Source organism: Gopherus evgoodei, chromosome 1 (assembly GCF_007399415.2).
Source record: "Gopherus evgoodei ecotype Sinaloan lineage chromosome 1, rGopEvg1_v1.p, whole genome shotgun sequence".
In the NCBI taxonomy this organism is placed as follows: domain Eukaryota; kingdom Metazoa; phylum Chordata; order Testudines; family Testudinidae; genus Gopherus; species Gopherus evgoodei.
In genome coordinates, this window is record NC_044322.1 from 323,367,705 (window position 1) to 323,392,759 (window position 25,055).

Sequence of the window (25,055 nt, forward strand, 5' to 3'; positions counted from 1 at the left end):
TCAGCTCTGCACTTAGGCCGTTTTCAGGGAGGCTGTTCCTGGAATAGGGAGCAGCATGGGGGAAAAAAGAGCACAGAATAAAGTTTGAGAGATGGGCAAAGTGTAGAGCAGTGGGAACAATGGGTGCATCTTCATGAAATCAGTATAAATACGTTCACAATGGTGGGGATGGGGTGGAATGAAAGCCACATGTAAGCAGGGACCACTGTATGGACAACCATGAAGGTGAGATCAAGGAGATTGAAATTACTGAGTAATGGGATAGGAAAATAATGGAGGAATTTGGAAACTGAAGCAAAAGGGGGAGTGCTGTATGATCAGAGCAGCAGGAAAGGTAGATAGCTAACTGCAGTATCATGAATGGCTTAGAGCAGGGACAGATGACAGAGTTAGAAGATGGAGAAGAAGTAGCATTTTTCCCTGGCAGAGGTCTCATAACCCACAGCAGAATCTACTGTCTTCACCCCAGTTCATTTGCCCACTGATTCATCTTAAAATCTACCCCTATGTAAATCCAAAATTTTCTCTCCTAAAAAATGTTTCTTAATAGGTCTCATAAAATTGGGTGATAACAGGAATGACTGAGTTCTGGAAAGTGGAGAGCCCCAGTTTTAACATACAAAAACTGGATATAGCTCTCTTTTGTTATAACATCACACAGATTAATTATAAAGTATATTTTCTCTGTGCAATGCTATTAATTTGGAGAAATTATTATATGGAAGGTGAATTTAGAATAACAATAACCTCACAAAATGGCAAAAGATGCTACAACCATTTTAGCCAATGGCTTTCAGTGAATGGAAATTCATAAACATAAAATGAGATGAATATTTTCCCTGAAACAGGTATCTCTTTTTAAAGTTAACCACTTGTGAGTAATGTTTCAAATAGATTAAATGACCCACAGCAAAAAATGTTATTAGCGAGTTTAATTATCTGGTGAGTTTTTTTAATTAAGGAGGGTGTGCATTGCTTTAAGCAGCAGTTGGTTATTTACTCTTTTGAATAGCTTGTTTTATACCCTTAGCAGATGCTACCCATATTATCTTCACAGCTGGGGTATGGAAATAGACACAAGTAACATTGTGGACCATAGTTAAAGTTGGTACCATTAGTATTCATCCTTAAACCTCTCTGCAACACAGCTAGCATCTGTTGGAATCATAAACTCCCCTGCTTTCAGCTATCTGCATCATGATGACTTCCTTGGTTAAGATGTGCTCAGTGTGATGGCTACATTAAGAAGCAACTTCCCCCAGCCCCCAATTATAATAGCACTGTGAGCCTCTGTTTTGTTTTCTACGCAGCATATTGCCTTTTACTGATTTCTGTACCTGTGGTAGGAAAGGTCTCTCAGTGAAAGTGTTTCACACACGATTCCAGCTTTGGAGTAGTACAGTATCTAGAATACAAAAGAAGGAGTAGAATCATGTGGATCTGGATGAGTGATAGGGCAATGGGATTTTGTTACACTTGAAAGTACTGTACAGCATCTACAGTGGTTCCAGGTGCAGATTCACACTCTTTTGGCTTTCACTATGGCTGACGTCTGCTCTATCTTCTGTCTCTGGTACAGGTAAAAGTAGCATAAACTATTTGATCTTCTGGGCTAATGTGCAGGTATGTGGGGTCGTAAGTAGTAGGCATAACATTATTAGTGCAATACAGTGGCACTGACAGTGAATATTTATATTTTAACCAATGTGTTTCAATATTTTACAAGATGTTTGATTTTTTAAATCATATTGCCAATATTCCAAGAAGACATCTCACAAAACATGTTATATTTGCTATATTTACATATGATCTTTTTCTTTAGGAAATGCTTCCAGACTGCTCACTTTTATTTAGAAGATAACACATCACCTAGAGTGATTTCCACTCCTTCGGCACCAGTCTTCCCAGTTTTAGGTAATTTGTTTTGAAATATTTTGTGAATTATTGTTTGTCATTGAAAAAATGTGGTGAATATTAAAGTGTACTGTCATTAAACAGGAAGATGTGGCAAATGGCTTTTGGGTCAATAACCATTCCTCATGCACAGTCCAATAGCTATAAACATGGTTTGATTCACCTCTCGGAAATGTAAGAGTTTGAGATTTGCACCCCCTTGTATTCATGGAGCCAGCTGTATCTAAGAGTGGGGAGACACCCTCAGGAGAGTCAGACAATGCTACTGTCAATAGGCTCACCTGAGTGTTCTGCAGGAATAAAGCACCTTTAACTTATAGCCAGGGCTCTTTAAGACATCATCCTCTGATAGAGGCTGCTTGGGAGATGTGCTGAATAAAACTTTCTACAAAGATCTGTGACCCATATTCTGTCCATCACTCCATAAGTCGGTCCACTGAAAACAATGTCATTACTTGTGGAGTAAGACACTACTTACAAAGGGGCACAAAATCTGCCCCATATAGGTAACTAAGACATACATATTACTTATTAAATCTCAAGCATTTGATTCCTAATTGTAACTGAAAATTAGACATTTTTAAAGTGCTCCTTCTAAGCCCAGTGACAGCTGTGAATGTGAGAAACATCATATTTTAAATAGCTAATTACAAAACGAATAGGTAAATCTCAGGAAATTCAAACAATTCTCTAGAGTGATTTTAGACTGAATGTCATGCAGAAGTTCCGTTTTTGTTTGTTTTATTTACTTTGGATTAGCCATTGTCATGTCTTGTTAGAGTAGTTCATTATAGGTTGTTTCTGTTCCAAGTCAATAACTGTATTGCAGTGTCATTGTGCCATTTGTTTTTACAATCTGTACTTAACAGTTCAGCACAGGAAATATAACGTTCCACTGTCATGGGGGAGAATTGCATCTACAGTTCTTTTTGTGTAATTCATATATGTGTTTTGGTATTGAGGATTTTACTTACTAAAATAGTAATGAATGTTAATTTAAAACAAGTGGAAAGAACCTTTTAAAGTGACAAAAATATATAGAACTTTTTGTGGAAAACGTCTCAAGATTGTAGAAATAATTCTGACCTACCTTGTTGTGTGATAGATTTTAAGTGAGCAAGTTTTAGGTTTCCCAATGCACATGTTTTTAAAAGCATTGTATTTTTAGAACTATTGACATATTATGTAAAGCTACTCACTGCACAGTATGTGAAAGGCTCAAATCAGTCCAATGTAGGTAAAGTGGTTTGAGCAGAAAAAGCACTATACAACTGCTAAGTGTTATTTTTACTGTAACTGAATTCAAACACACACCATCCATTTCTATTACAGAGTCTGTATTACTTCAGTGCATTGTCATTAGCATCCATAGGAGATCCACATACCAGAGCTATACAGAACATGCCCTAAAGGTCTATAGCATGAATCAGGCAACTCTAGATTGTTGGGATGTGGGACCTGGGGACTAGTCCAATCATTTGGACAGTGCTGATGGCACCTGGCAACTAATGATAAGACCTACTCCTCTAGCCAGAACTAGCTGGGGGGGCAATTCAGCACTGCCCATAAAAAACAAGTGCAAGCAACCACCTTTCTCCTTTACTGTCCATAGCCTCAGTGTTGCCTCCCCTACCCATCTATTGCGCATCTATAGCCTGAGGGAAAGATGCCACAGAGGCAGTAGGGATTGAGTTGTTTCTTTCTGAGCCTGCTTTGTTTTGAGATCAAGAGGTTGCCGCATTCCAAGAATGCTGCAAATATTAGTTTACACACAGTAGATAGGAGGCCTGGCTGGCATTTGCCCATCTTGTTGCCACTTTAAAAATACCCCTCTTCCCTCCTCAGGGTCTCTGTAGTCATAGTCATAAATTGGCAATATTGTTAGAACACTTCTAAGGTTTGATCCTATCCTCATCGTAGTCAATGGGAGTTTTGCTACTGAATTCAATTAATGCATGGTCAGACCTTATCTGAAGGAAGCTTTAACAATATTTTGGGCGTGTCTGTGGATATTGGTGCTTGCTTCTGTGTTCTGAGCTCATTGGAAAACATACTTCATGTCAGAATCCTTCTCCAGGTGTGAGGGTGATATTACACATTTTGTGCTGTTTTTCTTAGGCTTGACTGCCTAATTCAATTTTAGTATTCATGTCCATTCATGTAAGGGAAAGAGCAGATGGATCTCAATACAAATCAACAAATTCATGGTAACTGAAGCCTAAAAATATTAGGTGTCCTAAATGATGAACATCTGTCGATGTAAATAGCTGTTCCTTATGCAATGTAATTGATGTTTCCTTGTCATATAAAATGGTTATGAAATTGCATATTGTGAAATAGTCGTATGTTTAATCCATGGAATGCTTTCCATGGAAAAAAAGAGATCTCTCCCCTTTAGAGCCAAAACTAGTTAAAATAATGTGTCCCTTTAACAATTAATTAACAGAACAGATGATTTTATTTACAAAGCATATTTCTTTGGAGACCTGCAGATTAAAAATCCTGAAGGTTTGTTACATGATCCTTAATGAATATTTTGCACATACATGTTTTTCTGTATTTATGTAAAGTATGAAAGAAAGATTCTCAAATAAAATATCGCCTGAAAATTCTGATTACAGCATGTTAAATGCAAACAGAAAAAAACATCAATATCAATTTGTCATATTTATGTGTAAAGCAATTCACAACAATGTAAATATTTTATCTGTGGTATCCAGAAAGTTTTCCCTGATGTATGTAATTCCCATTAATGGTAATAAGAGCTACCTCTGAGAAAAAAGTCTTGGTTAAGAATTGCACTATAAGTCCCTGATCCTGAGAGATTACAGATGCTCAACACTTCTCATGAGACATAAAATTATTGCCAAATAATTACAACCACAGAAACTTATAGTTGTACAACAAATAAAGAATATTTGCTTGCACGAGTGATTCATTGTGAGTGAAAGAGAGAGAATAAAAGTTGCCCTTGACACTAGAGCTGATACACATGCCTTAATTAACACAGTCTTGGTGGCATGATGCTGGCTTAATTTCCTAGTCTGGGGCCTATACAGCTGGCCCCACGCACCCAGTATAATACCACTCAACACAGAGCATTCTGACTCCAGAATCTAGTCATTCCTTCTCTGCTTTCCGCCAACATTACTAAAGAACTCTACTCTGACTGCCTCGCTTTGAACCTGCTTCAGCAAATGGCTGAAACTCTCAACTCTCACTTCAGTGAGAGCTGAGAGCACTCTCCAATTTATAGGCTCAGCATTTTGCAGGATCAGCCCCTTGTTTATGGAAGTATCATGAGTATGTAGACATGAGGGAAAGAGAGAATCTTCAAAGGTGGAAAAAGAGCTGGATGGGGAACTTATATGTCTTATTTCACAGGGCCTTAGCAAAACTTGTAGACAGCACCATTATTATGGGTTATGATTTTAAGAAGACAAGTTCTAAAAGCTCCTACACAAGCTGCCTGTTTTATTTTGAGATTTTGTATAGTTTGCCTAACTTTAAAGCTCATTATATATCACTCTTGCTTATTATCCTTCACAAATATATATATGTATTTTGTCTTTTTCCATCCCTAAGATGATGTTGGAGCAATTCCAATAAAGCATTTTCCAAAACATGTTGCAGACTTACATGCAAGTAATGGTTTTACTGAAGAATTTGAGGTATGGCTCTATGTCTTTTAAATAAAGGCTACAAATAATGTCAGATTAAAATTAATTTGAAAATAAAGAATTAGGCATTATTTAATGTCAGATGGGATCCTGATTCTGGGACCAATTCTGAAAATACTTCTGGACATGAGTACCTTGAACCCAGTATGTACTCATGTATATAAAGCTAAGAACATACGTAAGTGTTGACAAATTGATAGATTTATCTACTTAGACTTACAATTAGCAAGTGAACTGATGCACAGTCTTGGTATATGATAGTGAGATCTTTCAGATTAATCCCATAGCACATATAATTCATTATGTGTTTCACAAAATTGAAAATATTAACTTCATCATATAATTCATTAATTTTACTCTATATAATGAATGAATTTCAATGCATGATAAAATACTCATGTATTTCATGAACAAGCTTTTGATAAGTCATATTTCTCATATCTAACTACAAAATTGCAAAACTGAAATAGTCAATCTCACTTCTATCATCAAAGATCTATTGTTAAAAATCTTGTATGTATGTATTCCCAAACAAAAAAGTTTGTGGAGGCATAGTTAAGGTTGTAAATAGATCATCTGTATAAATATTATTAGAATGTTATAATTGCATCAAATATGAGCATTCACGGTTAAACACCCTTTGCTTTGTTGTGTTTTCTCTGCCCATTCACAATGTATAGGGAAAAAACTCTCCTATGCTTTTTTATTTTTAATTTACCCCATAAACATTTCCTGTATAGGACACAAGATAACATTCAACGCATATTGCCTATAGATAGGCTTGGCAGAATTCAATTATTTGTCGAGGGTTTGGTTTGTGTCTCACCACAAATAAGAAGACCATGTACAGACCAGTCCCTTGACCAGCCCCCATCTCTATTTCCCACTGCCTAGCAGAGACCACAGTATAGGGCATTTTGTTCAGAATGCATGGTTGAAAAACAGCATTTTTACTCATAGCATAGTTGTAGATAGGAGTAAGAACCTAATCTACCTATCTGTTCTTCCAGGTTTATAAAATGTGCCCTGACTTTCTCTCTGCTCCTGGAGAACTTACAAGATATGCAAGACTCTAAACTAAAGTTATCTGTGCAGAGCTGACAGAAATTAGCTTTTTCAGTTTTTAATTCCTATTAACTGTAAAGCAAATCCTATTTAAAACCTAATTTACCAGGTCATTAGGCTTTAACAATGACTAGTAACCACTTCTCTTATTTTTAACTTTTAGAAAGCCTAAAAGGAAGATGTTTTGGCCTTAAAATGAGTCCCAGAACATTACAGGAAACATGATTGTGCTATTTTTAAATTAATGGATTTTATTTTCTGTTTAACAAGGTGCCCCGTATCGAAGATTGAGTTTCCTATATAAGTGAAGCATTCCATAAAATAAAAACTTGAATTACATGCTGAGAATACTGTTATGGATTTTTAAGGGCCTGCTCATGTTACCCTTACTCATTCAAATAGTCTTTACACATGCATTAGGTCCAGTGAGACTGCTTGTATGAATAAGGGTTGTAGTTTAGAGCCCAAAACTGGCAGAGTATATAAAAATGTAAAGATGCACAGTCCTGCTCCCATTGAAATCAGTTGAGGTTTTGCAGTTGACTTCAATGAGAGTAAGAGTGGGCCTGTAAAACTTAACCCAGTTCCTGGAACAATAACTAAAGGCTTCTGCCCTGTCAATGAGACTACTCATGCATGAGTATTTGCAAGTCCAGAGTCTAAGACTGAGGCAAAGTCACTCAGATACATACAGATGTCAGACTTTGTTATGAAAGTTATTTCAAGTTCAGAATTTCTCATTTCTTTTACTTGCATGCATTATGTCAAAAATATTCAACATTGTTGCTATATTATAAACACATGTATTGCATGTACATAATTGTTTTCCATTGTAATTGTAATATGTATAAGCACTTCTATCCATTTGTTGTGTGCTGTGGAATTTGATTTCTTTACTTTTTTTGCATTCATTCCCTCATTAGACACTGAAAGAGTTTTACAAGGTAAGGAATTATTTCACTGCATTTTTTTTAGCAAAGAACTAGTTGTAAGATATTATAGATAGTTTGGTATACAGTTGTGGGTTTTCATGTTGATTTAATACATTTTAAGACACTGCATGTAAGTTAATATTTATTAAAATAGCATATGCCCATTTTCTTTTCAGGAAATCCAGAGCTGTACTGTAGATCTTGGTATTACTTCAGACAGCTCTAATCACCCAGAGAACAAGAATAAGAATCGATATATAAATATTGTTGCTTGTAAGTAAACACACTTGGTTATGTATTTTAGAGGTCAATGTAGAGAAGTGTACACTTATGTATTATCACTGGGGCGGGGGGAGGGAATCACACTGGTCTGAAAATTATTGGTCCTTTCAGAAGTGTTCTGTGAGTTACAGAACAGACTTTCATATCTTTTCAAGTTATTTCTCTGAAATTCTGCTGCCCTACTGAGCTTTTGATAGTGAAATCAGTGTAGGCCTTCTGTGACAAAACAAAAAGAAATCGGAGACTTCATTACAATGCCATTATAAAGCCAAAGAAGCTATGTTTTGATTACCAAAGTTAATCCATCTTTGAGCTGGAATAATGATGATTTATCCTCTTTAGCAATCTGCAGAATCCCAGGATCTCTAGTTGCTGCACATACAGAAATACATATTTATCAATTTTTTAGGTTGTATGTGCCCCATCACTGGATATAAATCAGTTTCATTAACTGGGGCACGTGTTCCAGTTGCTTTGCCCCTCTCCATCACGCTAGTAATTTTTAGCTAATGTGTATATATATATTTAGTTCTTTTAATCTTTCTTTAATATCAGTCCTTTCAGCCTGCTGATCATTTTTGTGGCCATTTTTCTGAACTGTTGCTCATCTACCAATATTTTTCTGGTAATAAGGCCCTCAGAATTAAATACAGTGTTCTAGGTGCAGTAGCATCAGAACTGTATAGATAATAGGACCAATTCAGCCTATTTGGCAAATTTCATCCCAGAACAAATTAGGTTCACTTCACCTTATTGAAGATTCACCTTAACGGAGGGAAAGTTAGCATTGTTTGCTCTCCCGTTCTCCCCATTTCTATCCAACACTTTACTGGAGCACTAACCAGGTGATTTTGGTTAGTTCCTGGGAGGTGCTCAGATACTGTAGTGATGTGTGGCACTATGAGAATCCATATAGACTTCCAAGGGGATACATTCTCTGACCATCTAGCCATACATCCTTCCATTGGCTTCAAAGGGAATTGCACATGTGCATCTCACAGTGTTACCTAATTTCTCCCTTCTCTAGAAGATACATATTTCTGATTATTTCCTAACCCAAATCTCAGATGTTAGCTTGCATTTCTCCAGCTAAAATTTTGAATGTGATTCATATTTAAGCACAGAATACTTGCATATGGTTGTTGATGTGCTTTAGAATAAATATTCTAAAATCCAGTCAACGTCTCTCACTGTTAAATGTTTCCTAAAGAAAAGGAACCATGCTTGCTAGAGTGCTGTGTTTATTTTGACTTGTTTTATTGCAGATGATCATAGTAGGGTTAAACTTGCACAACTTGCAGAAAAGGATGGAAGAGTGACTGATTACATCAATGCCAACTATGTTGATGTAAGTACGTTTGCGTATCTACTAATCTGGTCAGGTATCTCCAAGATAGCTCAGGCACTGAGGCATCTAGGTTTCATAAAAATGGGTTAATTCTTAAATATATATGCACAAAACAATATAAAAAGCTTCTTTAGCAGGAGATTCTTTAAGGATCTGACTTAAATCCGCAAACCATCAATATGAAGATAAATCTCAGATTCTATCTTGAACACATGTTCTTGTGTTCAGTTATTGTAGAGGCTTCAGAACAGCTGACGATTTTTTATACCGTAAAGTATGTGGTATGGCAGTACAGAGTGAGTATTTTCCATATTAGTATATATTTGTAATAGATAGTTAATTCTTCTATCTGGGATAATCTCATGAGATGTGTATGCCATTTGGATAAGAGTCTCAAGGGGACAGCATTTTTTTTCAGTTTTAGTTACCCTAGTCTTTAAACCTGTTATCTGTGAATTATACTGGTTTATTTCTTACACTAATATCATAACAGATCTTTTCAAATCGTTAGTATGTCAGTGTTCTGCCAGAACGTAGAGTAATCTAATACACAGTAAGGTATTATTCCCTTGGTTGGAATTTTACACATTAACATAATAATTCCATTTACATTGTATCCGGTACCACAGGCTTTATGTGAATGAAATTGTTACAAATAAAAAAATACCTGAAGTTGTGTGAGGTTTTCTGTTGTATCCGTATATAAAATGTCATGTACTCTACCCAACCGCCCTTTTTATACAAACAGGACATTAACAAGTGTCATTTCTTATATTTTTAATTTAGGGCTACAACAAGCCAAAAGCTTACATTGCCGCTCAAGGGCCATTAAAATCAACAGCAGAAGATTTCTGGAGAATGATTTGGGAGCATAATGTGGAAGTCATTGTGATGATAACTAATCTTGTTGAGAAAGGAAGGGTATGAATCCATTTCTTTACATTATTTACACCAAGTGGTTCCTACATATACAGCCTATGTACATTTAAAATTTGCGATTACACTTGTATCAAATATTCTATACAAAGCAGAAGTCACAATAATACTTATATACATCTTTCAAAACATAGTATAAAAGAAAATAATAAGACCGTTAATACAGATAGAAGCCATAATGCTGCATCTCAGAATCTGTGTAAACACAGTTGGAAATAATAAATATGATTTTATGGCTAACAAGGTGTCATCTTCTTTGACACTTGATGTCCATCACTGATTGACAGAAAGAAGAGATTTCCAAGGGCCTTCCTTAATAAACATAAACATTTCATCTAATTAGAAAAGGAACAAAAAACAAATGTATGTGAGCTATTATAATCTCCACGCATTATGTGTATGAAAGTAATTATAAATATCTCTTAAAATTCAGTAAAGGTAAAAGCAAGCTTATAATAACCCAAAATTATAAGAATAGCTACATTAACAACCATTTGGGCATTTTGCAACAACTATTGGTCTAACCTCTCCAGGCCCCACAGCTACCCTAAGGTTGAGGTGTAGAAAACATAAAATCATCACTGATAAAATTTGCAGCTGACACAAAATTTGAGGGACTAGTAAATAATGCAGAGAATAGGGCACATACATAGAGCAATCTGGAACATTTGATAAACTGGGAACCAGCAAACTATATGTATTTTAATGTGGCTAGATGTAAATGTATCCATCTAGGAACAAAGAATGTAGGCCTTACTTACAGGATGGGAGGTCTCTATCCTGGAAACCAGTGACTGAAAAACTATTGGGGCTTGTGTTGGATAATCAGCTGAGCGTACACTCCCAAAGTCACACTGTAGCCAAAAGGGCTAATGCATTCCTGGGATGCATAAACATGGAAATCTTGAGTAGAAGTAGAGAGATTATTTTTATTATCATTTTACCTCTGTATTTGGAACTGGTGTGACTGCTGCTGGAATACTGTGTACAGTTCTGGTGCCCATAATTCAAGAAGGATGTTGATAAATAGGAGAGGGTTCAGAGAAGAGCCATAAGAATGATTAAAGGATTAGAAAACATGTCTTAGACTCAAGGAGCGCAATCTATTTAGCTTAACAAAGAGAAGGTTAAGGGGTGACTTGATTATAGCCTCCAAGTATCTACATGAGAAACAAATACTTAATAATGGGCATTTCAATCTGGCAGAGAAAGGTATAACATGATCCAATGGCTGGAAGTTGAAACTAGACAAATTCAGACAGAAAATAAGGTGTAGATTTTTAACAGTGACAGTAGTTAACCATTGGAACAATTTAGCAAAGATTGTGGTAGATTTTTAAACTAAGACCATTTTAAAATCCAGGTTAGATGTTTTTTCTAACAGATATGCTCCTGAAATTATTTTGGGGAAGTTCTATGGAATGTGTTATACCAGGACCCTACCAAATTCATGCTCCATTTTGGTCAATTTCATGGTCATAGTATTTTTAAAATGGTAAATTTCATGATTTCAGCAATTTCAATCTAAAATTTCATGGTGTTGTAATTGTAGGGATCCTGACCCAAAAAGGAGTTGTGGGGGGTCGCAAGGCTATTGTAGGGAGGGTGGCAGTACTGCTACCCTTACTTCTGCACTGCTGCTGGTGGCGGTGCTGCTTTAAGAGTTGGGCAGCTGGAGACCGGCAGCTGTTGGCCCGGAGCCAAGCTCTGAAGTCAGAGTGAAATTGCCACCCTTACTTCTGCGCAGCTGCCTGCAGAGCTGGGACATCAATCATCAACCACCACTCTCTGGCCGTCCAGCTCTGAAGGTAGCAATGCAGAAGTAACGGTGGCATGAGATGGTATTGCCACCCTTCTGCGCTGCTGCTGGTGGAGCGCTGGCTTCAGAGCTAGGTGCTTGGCCAACAGCCACTGATCTCCAGCTGCCCATCTCTAAAGGCAGCACAAACATAAGGGTGCTTAACAACCTTGTAACCCCCCTGCAACTCCCTTTTGGAGCAGGACCCCCAGTTTGAGAAATGCTGGTCTCCCCCATAAAATCTGTATAGTATAGAGTAAGAGCACACAAAAGGCCAGATTTCAGAGGGGAGAGACCAAATTTCATGGTCCATGATGTTTTTTTCATGGCTGTGAATTTGGTAGGGCCCTAGTTATACAGGAGTCAGACTAGATGATCACAGTGGTCCCTTCTGGCCTTGGACTCTATGAAGCTATGTATAGGGCCACATGATGAGCACAGCCTGCTTCTCTGGCAAAGGAGGTTAAATTCAGTAACAGTTCACCACTGTGAATTTACCACTGGTCACACCACTATTAATTTCCCCTAGTTTATAGCTATAGCGGAGAAGCCAGTAGCAGAGACAACACAGGAGTGGAGATGCTGCTAGGAGATCCCTTGCAATCCATGCAGAGGGATTTATCATCCCCTGGCATCTTCTCAGGGTCCTGACCTATTCTGTAATTGTAGACTCCATTTCTCCAAGAGACGGCCATCCCCAGACAACTGAGGGAAGAACTGTAGGAGAGGCACTGTAAATATGCTTTCCCTTTCTGCAGCTTCTTCTATGTCATGGGGTGATCTGAATTCTTTATAGTTAATACTTAATGGGCTATTTGGTCAATAATTGTCCATATGGATTCTTTTCTACAACATTCTTGCTTCTGAAGAGAGTGAAAGAAATGCAAAACCCAACTTTGAGATTGAAAATAAACACTTGCTCTGATAAGGGGATAGCAGAGATAACCAGACACACAGTAAGGGACAAATTCAACCTTTGCTATGTGTCCTTGGAGTTTCCATTGACTTCTGTAGATATAGTTCCCTTAAATTTGCTCATTTTAACTCTGTAGTTTGACACTGTGTTCTCTCTTTATGGCAGAGAAAGTGTGACCAGTACTGGCCTGCTGATGGTAGCGAAGAATATGGAAACTTTTTGGTCACTCAGAAGAGTGTTCATGTACTTGCTTATTACACCGTGAGGAATTTTACTATTAGAAACACCAAGGTCAAAAAGGTTTGTGATAGCCCAAAAGCATGTCTTGGACACAGGGATGTTTTATGACTTTCAGAATCTTGTAATGTCAATTGTTTTGGTACAAACTCAAGACTGAATCCTGCACTTCTTACCAAGGCAAAAGTCCCATTGACATCACAGCGAGTTTTGCTTGAGTGCTCTCTAAATGTGGAGATGATGACCTCACAGCTGTATAACCACAATCTAATGCCCAGTTAGACTTATTAAGGGAAATTTCTATTGAGGCCACATGTTCTGCCCTCGTAGCAAGCACGTTGAGTGCAGCAATAATACCACCAGCAGGGGAAAAGCTGTGGTCCTACAAGTCTGTTGCTGTGGACATCACTTAGACTAGTGAGTAGGCGGAAGTCTCAGAATGAAAAAGTCTAACAAAAAAGAAGTAGGCTGATTTTAAATCATTTTGCTTAGCAATGTTTGCTCCATTTCAGTTTAAGAGTCAAAGCTGTTCTGGGGAGAGGGAGGAGTTACGCTTGTCTGAGCATCCCAGTGGAAATACAAGCTTGAAACACACTTAGACCACTGTATATCAGGAGTAGCCCTAATGAAGACAAATCAAAGCCTGGCTCCACTGAAGTCCAAAAGCAGCATGCATTTTGACTCAATAAAGTCAGTGGAAAGACCCCTTGTGTTCCTAATAAGGAAGGCACAATTTGGCCATTATAGTACATATAACTGTATGATTCGCTACCAGTATTCTTAGGGGTCCGGTGTGCTGTATACTGAATAGTGACTATATTAATTCAATTGCAAAATAGAATATTACATATATAAAGAAAACAGTGAAAAGATGGCCTTGTTCTGACTTGGTCTATTTACTTATATAACTATTTTCTGTTTCAGGGTTCCCAGAAAGGAAGGTCTAGTGGACGTGTAGTTACTCAATATCATTATACCCAGTGGCCTGATATGGGTGTTCCAGAATATACTCTGCCTGTCCTCACATTTGTGCGAAAGGCATCATATGCTAAGCGCCATGCTGTGGGGCCTGTTGTGGTTCATTGCAGGTGTGTTTTTTACTACAATAAAGTTCACTCTGATTTTTATCGCACTGCTTTTTCGCACAAAAAATAATTTTTCAATGGTGTTATAGGCAGAATTTCACTTTAATTACTTAATAATTACTGATGAAAGAACACTAAATTCTTTATGTAGTAGCTGTAGCTTTTGTAAGGCTGAACAATCAACTGGCCATGCCGGCACTATGAATCGCCTAGTGACTGTAAACAATGTGATGTTGCTCTGTGCTACATATATGTTTTTCAAATTGCTTTTCTTTTTAATTTATTTTGCATGTATATATTGCAATTTGGGTAACTAAGGACTTTCCTGATACATGTATTGCAGTAATTGTTTCACTTCTGCCAAAATATGTATTCTAATTTTTTCAGCTCATATGGTCTTTGATACAGGGATGCTTTGTAGTTCTAAAAGGAAATTATGCAAAAAAGAAGTCTGAATATATTACCTGCTGAACTATAGTTCTGCTGTTTCTATCATTATCCTGTGTTCTATCAATGGTTTGAAATAGAGGAGAGTTCAGGGGAAACTACTTGAGCTCTGATAGTGCTGCAAGTTTTAGGCAGATGTACTGGTAGTGCTCACTGAGACTGAAGCAACCCAGGGAAAGTTGGTTTAAAACTATTTACAGGACCTGGGATTACTTCACAGTACCAGTGAATGACCAGATTACTGGAAAATATGTAAGCAGGTTCTGGTTTTCTACTATAGTACCTCATCTTTGATGGAACATTTGAAAAGAGAACCTCCTCATGAATTCTGTCTTTCTGGAGCGGAGACTGATGAAGCCAACAGGTAAAGTTGCCATAGAAATCCTGCAAGTTGAAGATAATTTGTTTTGGGATGAGCTAATTTTACTGAAACATTTTTTGTACTGGAAAAAAATGATCAAGTTTTCTTTCTTATGCTGATATCTCCACCTCTGATTGTTCTTCAGAAGTCCAAAATTGGAGCTTTCCAGAAATACCAACACTGAGATACATTCCAATGGGTTGCAGAGAGATCAGCAATATGATAGCCCTCAATAATTTTTTAACAATGCTAAATTGAATGGCTTCATTCAGACCTCTCCACTAGGTCAAGTACAAATTTCAGGGTTCTAATTGCAAACAGTTTTATAAACTTCTTGTTTTTTGTTTCTGGATTGTAATGGAGTTTAGAAGGAATCTCATGGTATGAGACTAACTTCTCTTGTTACCTTTCCAGGTTACACTGAGGTGAAAATACTCTTATTTTTATGAAATTTTACTTAATTATTTTCTTATTTCAGTGCTTTTGTTATTTCATGTTTGTCATTTCTAACGGGCATATGGAGCCTGATAATCTGTATTTGTATTTTAATGAGTCTAATAGCGTGCTGCTAACTTGGACCTATTCAGTTTTACATTACTATGTTGGTGCTCAATTCTGCACTTTTACATACATACAATTCTAATTGACATAAATGGAATTGTGACTATATAACAAAGAGGAGAATATTGACTTTACAACTCTAACCTGAACTATTCATGAGAAACTAGCTGTTTATGTATTGAGTTTTTTAATACCACATGCATCACTGTGGGATCTAAGACTGTGTTAAATAACTGGATATAGGGAGAGTGGTTGAAGGAGATAAGAAATAAGTCTTCCCCTTTAATAAAAGATGAAAGAAAGGAAGGGGAGAGATTCCTCTTCATCACTTTCCTTACACTAAGAATGACTGAATATGTTATATGTAATATAGGTATGTAAGAGTTTGCGCTAAAAAACTGATATCTAAGGAGCAATAATTCACCCCACATGTGTTCTTTCACCCTGCTTCCAACTCAGGTGCATTTTTTTTGTTTGTTTTACAGTGCTGGCGTTGGAAGAACAGGCACATACATAGTGTTAGACAGCATGCTGCAGCAAATCCAGCACGAAGGGACAGTCAACATATTTGGATTCTTAAAACACATACGTACACAAAGGAACTATTTGGTGCAGACTGAGGTAAGAAGAGAATGTGCATTATAGTAAGTAAACTGAAGCCAGTTTCTGTGACTCAGTTGGCAACAGCATAGATGCTGCATTTCTCCTCCTCATTTACTCTGACAGGCAGGATGGTGACCAATCACCACCCAGGATTTTCCTGCCAGCTTGGCTTCCCTCCTTTGCTTTTAGAATTTGTTCTTGGCTCCCTTAAGCAATGAGCAGGCAAGTGACCTCTGCAGCTGTGGCTGGCAACATATGCACTTTTCTGGAGGAGTTTTAGGCATTTTTGTCTGAGCTCATTTATAGAATTGTCCATAGTTCAGTAATCTGGATTGAAGCATTAAATGATGTGTATAAAAAGGCCATTGGACCAGTGATGCACAAAGATCGGCAGAATGGTGTTATGTCAAAGAGAAACAATGGGTATAAATAGGACTGGGATAGAGAAATCTATTTCAGACCTCAAGAGCTGGAGTCAGATGCTATTGGTGGTTAGATACCATGGTGATAGATGCCTCAGAAATACCTTAACTAGAGAAGAAAGTAGCCAAGTGTTAAAATGGTTGAGAGAGGGAACACATTATAGCCGTAGGAATTGGGGGAGAGACGCTTATTGTGATGGCAAGGAAGACAGCAGAATAGAGCTAAGAGGCTGGTTGGAAAATTCTGACCAAGGCTATCATTCCATTCTTAACTCATCCTATGGCTGTAGGAATTGCAGGTCTCTCAGAACAGATGGGGATATGATACAACACCAGCCGTGCATAGCATACGAGTATGACATTTCAGGGTGCAATTCAGACCAATGAGGGACTGTGCCACACCTGTTCTGCAAACTTGGGTGCCTCACAATGCTTTGCTGCTGTAGCTCCCACTTGGTCTATTCACAGTCTGCCAGCATGCAAGTCACACACTGAGTGTTTGTGTATAGCCACAGTTCTGGCCCAGCAACAGTGTTCCCAGCAGCCTTTCAGCAAACACCAGCCACACTCTGGCTTCCAGCAGCCTTGGTTACTACTTGCAGGATGAGCCCAATACATTCCCAGTCCCCAATTTCCCCTCCCCTCTCCCAAATGTGTGTTCTGCACTGTCCAGCCCTCTCCTGGACAGTTCAGACATATTAGGTCCATTGCCCCTCTAAGGGGATCAGCGTACAACAGTCTGCTACACCAAATGGAGTCATCAACAGAGTGCACAACACTAGATTAGTTTTGATTAAAGAATGAAACAAGTTTATTTAAGTACAAAAAGATTTTAAGTGAGTACAAGTATGAGGCATTAAAGTCAGAAAAAGAAATAAAGATAAACACTTCCTAGTAGTAAATTTAAACTAGACTTGATTCAAGGTGAAATTCTTGCCACAGGTTTCCAGTAACATTGCTGACTAAGTTTCAGGTCAGGATCTGCTCCTAAAGTCCAAAGGTTGTTTCTTTTGTGTTCTTAGATGAAAAAGAGAGAGATTGATAGGGAGAGATAACTTGAGGTGTTTTTGCCTCTCATTTTTATAGATCAGTCACCCTTCGAAATGCATTTTCCTGAAGGTTACCCCTAGTTAACAGTTCATTCAAACAATAAAGGAGACATGGTGTCTGGTGGTAAAAGAGGTTGCACATTGTTTCTTCTCACCTCTGTTTGCTGAAATGCAAATTTTCCTTGTCTCCTATCTTCCCCCCTCTCCCTTTCTGAGGATCCTGTTTACAACTTATATGTAAATTGAGGTAAACACACATTCTTTTGCTTAAGACCCACTTGACCATTCTTGCCTCATTGAGGCTATGTGGGTTTGAACATGTGCTACCAACGTCATTCAGATGGAATTCATAACTTTACATATAATGTTGCTATACACATTTCATCATGATATTATTGACCAGTGAGTTATTAGTTTTCAGATGATACCTCACAAGGCATATTTAGCACAAAGATTATTACAATAGTGTGTAATAAGGTGTGAATACAGGGGTGAATTCAGTAACAGCCCCTCCCCCTTATAAAACTGCAAGAGGGTTAGCCACTGCTGACTCAGAGGCAGGAAATCAGAGCCCTCTTTCCTGGACAGGTCATCTGCCACCATGTTCTCTTTTCCCTTTATATACACAATTTCCATATCATATTCTTGGTGAATGAGACTTTATTGGAGCCTTTTATTTTATGTAACCAGACTAATGGAAAATGATCAGTTAATAACCTGAACTTTCTGTTAAAAAGGTCTGTAAATTCCATATCTACCTCCATCGGGTCAGACTTCACAAAATTCAGTGGAGGACCTGCCAGTAACTCTTGGGGTCTGTGTTAAGGACAGCAATATTAATAATTTGTACAAAGGTTATTTTAATCCTGTGTAGGGTGTGGTTACAGGGGTGGATTTGATCACAATGTGATTTTGTTGGACTTCTGGGTTTTAATATTACATTTCAGTATAAAGGGACACAGTCTGTTGTGATCACATTTAAGAGGCCTTCCCCTTCAGGAGCCCATACAGTATACATAGGGTATATTTTTGGAAAGCCAGGCTCTGCTGCTGCCATTCAAACAATTAAAAAGTTGCTTGACTTCCTGATTGTCTCTAATTACACTGCTCACCATTAGCCAACAAATATCACAGTTACCACAGTTATTCCTACTCTAATTATACAAAAGATCTGTGGTACCTCACACACCACTGTGTGGCAAAGGCTAATAGATTTTTTTTTTTGATGGTACCCAGTTAATGGAGAGTCATTGTCACAGTCAGCAGGGAATTTCTGGCTCCCAGACCCCATCTGAAGAAGTTTTTGGCACATCTTGAGTTCTCTTCAGTTATATAATTAAAAAAATTTCAACAGACTAAATCATAGCAGTAAGAGGGGAAGAATTCATAATCATATAGAAAGGTTGCTGTGAACCAACTGTTGCAATTTAACCAACGAAGGTGTTCATGGGAGCAATTTGACAATTGTTAGACCTAAGATGCTTGTTGCTATTTTACTAGGAGCAGTATGTCTTTATTCATGATGCCCTGGTTGAAGCCATACTTAGTAAAGAAACAGAAGTTCTTGACAGTCACATTCATGCCTATGTTAATATTCTCTTAATACCTGGACCAACGGGAAAGACAAAGCTGGAGAAACAATTCAAGGTGAGCTTTCATGGATGTCAAAATGAAAAGAGTCAGGGCAGTGTCATTTTCATACTCTGACCCATTACAAGTAAACAGTGTGCTTGAAAAGTCTGAGACTAGATGAAGTCACTGATTATACCACAGCTTTCCATTAGTTTTTTCTATTCATAACTGCTGAGACTAGATCTAGAGCAGTACAAAACTACATAGCACATCTTGGGTAAAAAGACCTAATCATGAGCTCAACCTCAAACAAGCCATGTTTTCACAAAAACAAGGGCTGGAAACACAACCTAAAAGGTGGATATTGGGCACAATTTACTGAAGTATCCCTGCTAGAGAGGTCCCAGTGGTGGCAAGACTGCCTGGAAGGGGTTGTAGTGGCACAAGGTGCCTGAAATCTGCTTTGCAGAGTAGGCAGAGCCAGCAAGTACAGCCCCAAAAGTAGGCAGCCCTGGCTGGGCAGGAGGTGTGGCATGGAGAAGATTCAACACACCCCTGCTACAGCGACTGCCATCGTGGCACCCAGGTGTAGTGCTAGTGGCTGACACAGGTTTGCTAGTTGGGGTGAACCTGGCTCATTAAGTGAGAAATCTGCCTTTTCAAACAAATTTTAATTCAGGAAAACGAATCCCACCTTCATACTTGCTGGGTTATGTGGTACAACTGAATTAGTTCTCTAATTTACTAGCGAACGTTACTCACACATGCACAGTACTCGTATTTCTCTAATATAATTGATGACCGAGTAGGAATAAACTAGGCTTATTAATAGAATTCACAGTGTGTCCCTGTCTCCTGGGTAGGACGAGCTTGTAATGCTGCAAAGTCACTCCCTGGGAGAAAGCAGAACCTCAGATTGCTCAACAATGACCCTTTCAGAGAAACTAGGAGTTGGTGAGCTCAGAAGGGAATCCCCTAACAGTGCTGTGTAGCTGAAAGTATATGACAGACTGGATCCCAAGTGTAAATGGGAGGAAACGTTGAAGGCCAAATTCCAACAAACCAAGTAATATCAGAGAGTGGGTGTTTCCCTCACTCTTCCTTTCCCTTGAAAGGCAAAATTATTAGAGCATTAATATTAAAAATGTGAATACTTGATCTAATTATGACATTACTGTAAGCTGATTTTAATATAACTAACCCTACAGTTCATCTCTATTTTCTTCATTGTACAGTAACAGGATTCTTTTTCCTATTGTTTCAGCTACTGAGCCAATCTAATATACAGCAGTGTGATTATTCTACTGCACTGAAACAGTGTAACAGAGAAAAGAACAGAACTTCATCAATCATCCCTGGTAGGCTTGTTCAAATCCATTGCTTTCGATGGCAGTGGGGCAGAGGGTCCATGATTCCTGTAATGTAATTTTAGTGAAATAACGTTTCACACTCAGGGCTAGTTTACACTAAAAGTGCTACATCAACGCATCTGCACTGATGCAGCTGCACCGCTGTAGTGCATCTGATGAAGATGCTGTATGCTGACAGGAGAGAGCTCTCCTGTTAGCACAACTACTCCACCTCCACGAGAAGCACAAGTTATGCTGGCGGGAGAGCATCTCCTGCCAACATAGCGCCTGTGTGCACAGCACTTTGGTCACTGTAACTTGCGTCACTCTGGGGTGTCTTTTTTCACACCTCTGAGCAACATACATTATATCAACGTAAATGGTAGTTTAGACCTGCCCTATGTAGCCGCTGTTGGGAGAAGAAGCTAGAGAGCTGGTGATGTTTTATCCTGTTTGATGGATCGTTATTTTATTATCATTACAATAATACATTAGCCAGACAGTACAACATATAGACTAGTTCACAACTTTCTTTTACAGTGGAAAGATCTAGAGTGGGTATCTCATCACTATCTGGTGAAGGTACAGACTACATCAATGCTTCCTATATTATGGTAAGTCAAATTGTCTGGTCTGCTGAAAAATACTCTATACTGCTATATATATTTTCAGAGTTGACAGATATCTGCATGTTAGTGGCACAGTCTTTATTTTGAAGGGATTCTCTGCTTTCTCTTTCATTTTTCACACTTTCCATTCTTCCATGGGGGATGCTGCACTGGAATTGTTTTTAAGTCCACTCAAACATATTACAGTTTGACTCAGCATACAGTAAGAACGCACAACACTTTTAAAATAGTACAATTTAGCACAAATTATGAGATTCAAAGGTTAATTAAAGCAACCAAGTTTTTTCAAGCCTCAGTGAATCATTCTGGCAAAAACAGTGTCCACATGTTGGGGGAGGGGAGCCGTAGCCTTGCTTTCTCCCTGATCATGTGCAGGGACCAATCTATGAATGTTTTAGTGCCTGTGCAGGAGCCACAAAGTGTTGCCTCCCGCCTTCCGCTTTTCCCCCTGCATCATTTTTTTCCTTTGGATTCCTTTGTAACCCCTTCACTGTTGTCTCCCTCACACCACGGCCATCTCTCGAGAGTGGAATCCACTGTGCTGGCCACAGTGAGTGGGGGAGAGAGAGGAAGAGAAAGCCTTGGCTGGGGATTCAGAAGCTCTAGGAGAAGCTTCTGCCAGCTGGTAGGAGGACTTGATGGGAAACCTTGCTCACGGCCTGCAGTCCTGCTTATGCATGGCATTTTACCAGGCATACCTGAGAGTGACAGCAGAAGCTGTCACTCTTGATGAGTGAGATTTGACAGGTATGTTTGGGCTTTCTTTCATAAAGCAGGGAAGTTATAATTAATGCTAGAGGATTTCACAGAAAGAATAATTATTTTAAGAAATTGAGTTTATTCTTTTGCTGTGTACCCCGAATCCCTGCAGAAACCTGGCCAGGGCAGAGCAATCAGTACATATGTCTGGGCTAATACCCATTTTTATTTTGAGTTGGCAGTTCACCATTATCTCTCTGCTGCTTGCAATACATTTTTTGGGGGAGGGGGCAAACTTGAACATTTATTATTTGTTTTTTATTGGTTTTCTCCTTTTCCATTTGACATGCATTGATTTCTGTTCCTGGAAGTCACATGAAATACAGGCCAATTTAGCTCTGTTTTTTAGACTTCCATCTTTGTATAGTGAAAACTTCCTTTAAATATATATATTGATGGACATCAATTCTCAGACTGATGTTTTTGTTTTGCAGGGTTATTATCAAAGTAATGAATTCATTATTACCCAGCATCCCCTGTTACATACCATCAAGGATTTCTGGAGAATGATATGGGACCATAATGCTCAGCTAATAGTCATGCTTCCTGATAGTCAGAACATGGTAAGATTGATGTCTAATTGTGGTTTGATCCAATGTAGGCTATAATAGTATCCTAATTTAAAAACACGAAACAGGTCAACACAAAACTTGGATATGGAGTCTGAGACTCTACCAAACACAGTTTTGATAGTACTGATCTGAAACATATGGGAAATCAGCTTGTATTATTCACTGTGGGCCAATTCTTGAGGCCTTATTCAGGCAAACTCCAACTGAAGTCAATAGTAGTTTATCTGAGTCAAAACTGAGAGAGACGCTCAAGTGTTGGAGCTGTATGTGTATATTAAGAATGAGCTAATGCACTCTTCAAGGACTAGTGGCATATGCTATAGAAAGATCTCAGGGTTTTTATTTTTATGTTTTGGGTAAGACCTGAGGCATGGGAAGGGGACAGTATATGAATGTGCATTTTGGAGGACAGTCAGGCAAATGCTTGAGAGAAATTTCTGTCATCTGAGAAACAGCTGTGAACATGAAATTCTACAGTGTCATTTTCTCTGCAAACATTTCATGAAGATTATTCTTTTCATAAATGGGAAAGACTTTTAAGTTAGCCTTAGTGATCAGGGCAACTTCTGAGAACTGTAAATAATTGTGCCTGCAAGAAAAGACATTTTTAATCCTGTCAAATTTAAATTCATGAATTAAACTTTAAGACTGTCACTTATGTACATTTTGCATTATTTCTCTACCAAAGCATCTACATTGGATTGTTTTATTTTGAGAACTGGAAAGAAAATTACTTAACTTTGTGGCTTTTTTTTAGGCTGAGGATGAATTTGTTTACTGGCCAAACAAAGATGAGCCTATAAATTGTGAGAGCTTTAAAGTTACTATGATTGCTGAAGAACACAAGTGTCTGTCTAGTGAGGAAAAGCTTATAATCCAAGACTTTATTCTAGAAGCTACACAGGTAACATCATTAAACTGGTACACTTGTGGGGATTTGATTTGTTAAAGTTAAATTATAAAGGTTTTAACGTTAAAAAAAAGAATATGTGAGGTCCTTTAAACACACAAGCCAGGATCCACAGAGGGACTAAGGCATTGCACTCCTGAGCTTCACAACACCGAACTTTTAGGTGATTAGAAAACATTGGAATAAACTGTGATCCACAAAGCCTTAATTAGGCACATAGGCTCCCTATACAACAAATGGGGAGAGGTAGGCAGCTTAGAACGTGACCCCCAAAAGCCAGCCCACTAGGTGGGGAAAGGCTTAGAGATGTTGATGAGAGAAGTGTATCCTAAGCCTCATCCCTCTCACAAAGATAGGTGCTGAAGTCTGGGGTGAAGGGAGACGCCTGTCTCTGGGGAAAAATAGGCAGGCCTTGCAGACCTGAGCTGGTAAGCATGCTCAGAGGCTGCCTAGCTCCACACAAAACAACCAGGGGAAGTGGAGAATAAACTAGGAATCCCTTATTGTGTTTTGCCCAATGGTTGGGGTACTCACCAAGGATGCAAGAGACCCCTTGGTTCAAGTCCCTAATCTGCCTGATGAGATGAAGGGAGTTGAACATGGATCAGCCACGTCTCAGGAAAGTGCGCTTATCAGTAGACTACATAGAGATTCTCATTTTTTCTCTTGCCCAATTAATATTTCATTATTCAATTGTTTAAGTGGAACAACTTCAGAAGGAGAGATTGAAGGAGACCCATGTTAGAATAATCCATAGAGCAGTGACCAGGTCACTCACCTAATAGGTACTTAATCACTCTTCAAATCCCTTCTATCAGGTCTTGATCTGGTGCTCTCCCACATCCCAGGTGAGCTCCCTAACCACTGGGCTGAAGGATATAAGGGAGCCTCAACACTCAGCTGTTTTGTGCTAGCCAGTCTCTGAGTTTGCCTACTAGACAGGGCTCTGCAGGCAAGATAGGTGTGTGAATATATATCTCTATCCAGTTTGTGGATCACCTTGGGGCTCAGGCAGGAGATAGATTCCAGATGCCCAGAGTAAGGGGTAGTGTACAATGGGAATTTACTTCAGCATAGCTTCATCTCACAGGGGTGTAAATCTGGGGATTAGGCATTTTAATACCTTTGTGGATCCAGGATACAGCTTGTAAACTCTTTGGGAATAGAACATGTGTTTCTATGTGTGTGCAAAGTAATGAAGGTTTGCTCCCACTTGGGCTTTTGCATACTATAATAAATGATAATACAAATAATAAGTAATAGTAATTGCATGAATGGAACGCTATAGCTGCAAGAACACAATAACTACACATACAGAGACACCAAAAATGCCTTGTTGTTTTAATCATACAAATGCCTTATTAATTTTCATAGAAACATCATAGAAATTCTAGGTTAAATGTGGTCGTATTACCAAATTAACCCCAGGAATTTAAGGGATTAGTTCTGAAAGTTACTGAGCACCCTCGCCTAATCCATTGACTTCACCCTACTCACATGCTTAATTCTGAGCATGTACATAAGTGTTTTGATAGAGCTAGAAGTCGCTACCTTGCAAGACTCAGTTCTTAGGGTTTAAGTTAAGGCTTGATATGTTGGTCTTGAAAAAACATTTTTGCTAGGTTATT

At 38.4% G+C, this 25,055-nt stretch overlaps 1 protein-coding gene across 6 annotated transcripts in view; it reads left to right on the forward strand.

Moving 5' to 3' along the window:
• The window catches only part of PTPRZ1 (protein tyrosine phosphatase receptor type Z1), a 202,286-nt gene that overhangs the window by 173,170 nt on the left and 4,061 nt on the right, over positions 1–25,055 (forward strand). For 2 of the 6 annotated variants that reach the window (XM_030549106.1, XM_030549108.1), the window contains exons 14-27: positions 1,823–1,914; positions 5,500–5,585; positions 7,583–7,603; positions 7,768–7,864; positions 9,139–9,221; positions 10,008–10,142; positions 13,037–13,171; positions 14,033–14,196; positions 16,048–16,183; positions 19,137–19,283; positions 20,473–20,566; positions 21,098–21,171; positions 22,380–22,508; positions 23,275–23,421. In XM_030549106.1, coding sequence (XP_030404966.1) covers positions 1,823–1,914; positions 5,500–5,585; positions 7,583–7,603; positions 7,768–7,864; positions 9,139–9,221; positions 10,008–10,142; positions 13,037–13,171; positions 14,033–14,196; positions 16,048–16,183; positions 19,137–19,283; positions 20,473–20,566; positions 21,098–21,171; positions 22,380–22,508; positions 23,275–23,421 — 1,540 coding nt within the window. Of the gene's footprint in view, positions 1–1,822; positions 1,915–5,499; positions 5,586–7,582; positions 7,604–7,767; positions 7,865–9,138; positions 9,222–10,007; positions 10,143–13,036; positions 13,172–14,032; positions 14,197–14,920; positions 15,005–16,047; positions 16,184–19,136; positions 19,284–20,472; positions 20,567–21,097; positions 21,172–22,379; positions 22,509–23,274; positions 23,422–25,055 lie in introns of all 6 variants that reach the window. The other 4 variants (XM_030549107.1, XM_030549109.1, XM_030549104.1 and 1 more) reach the window with 3 other exon arrangements.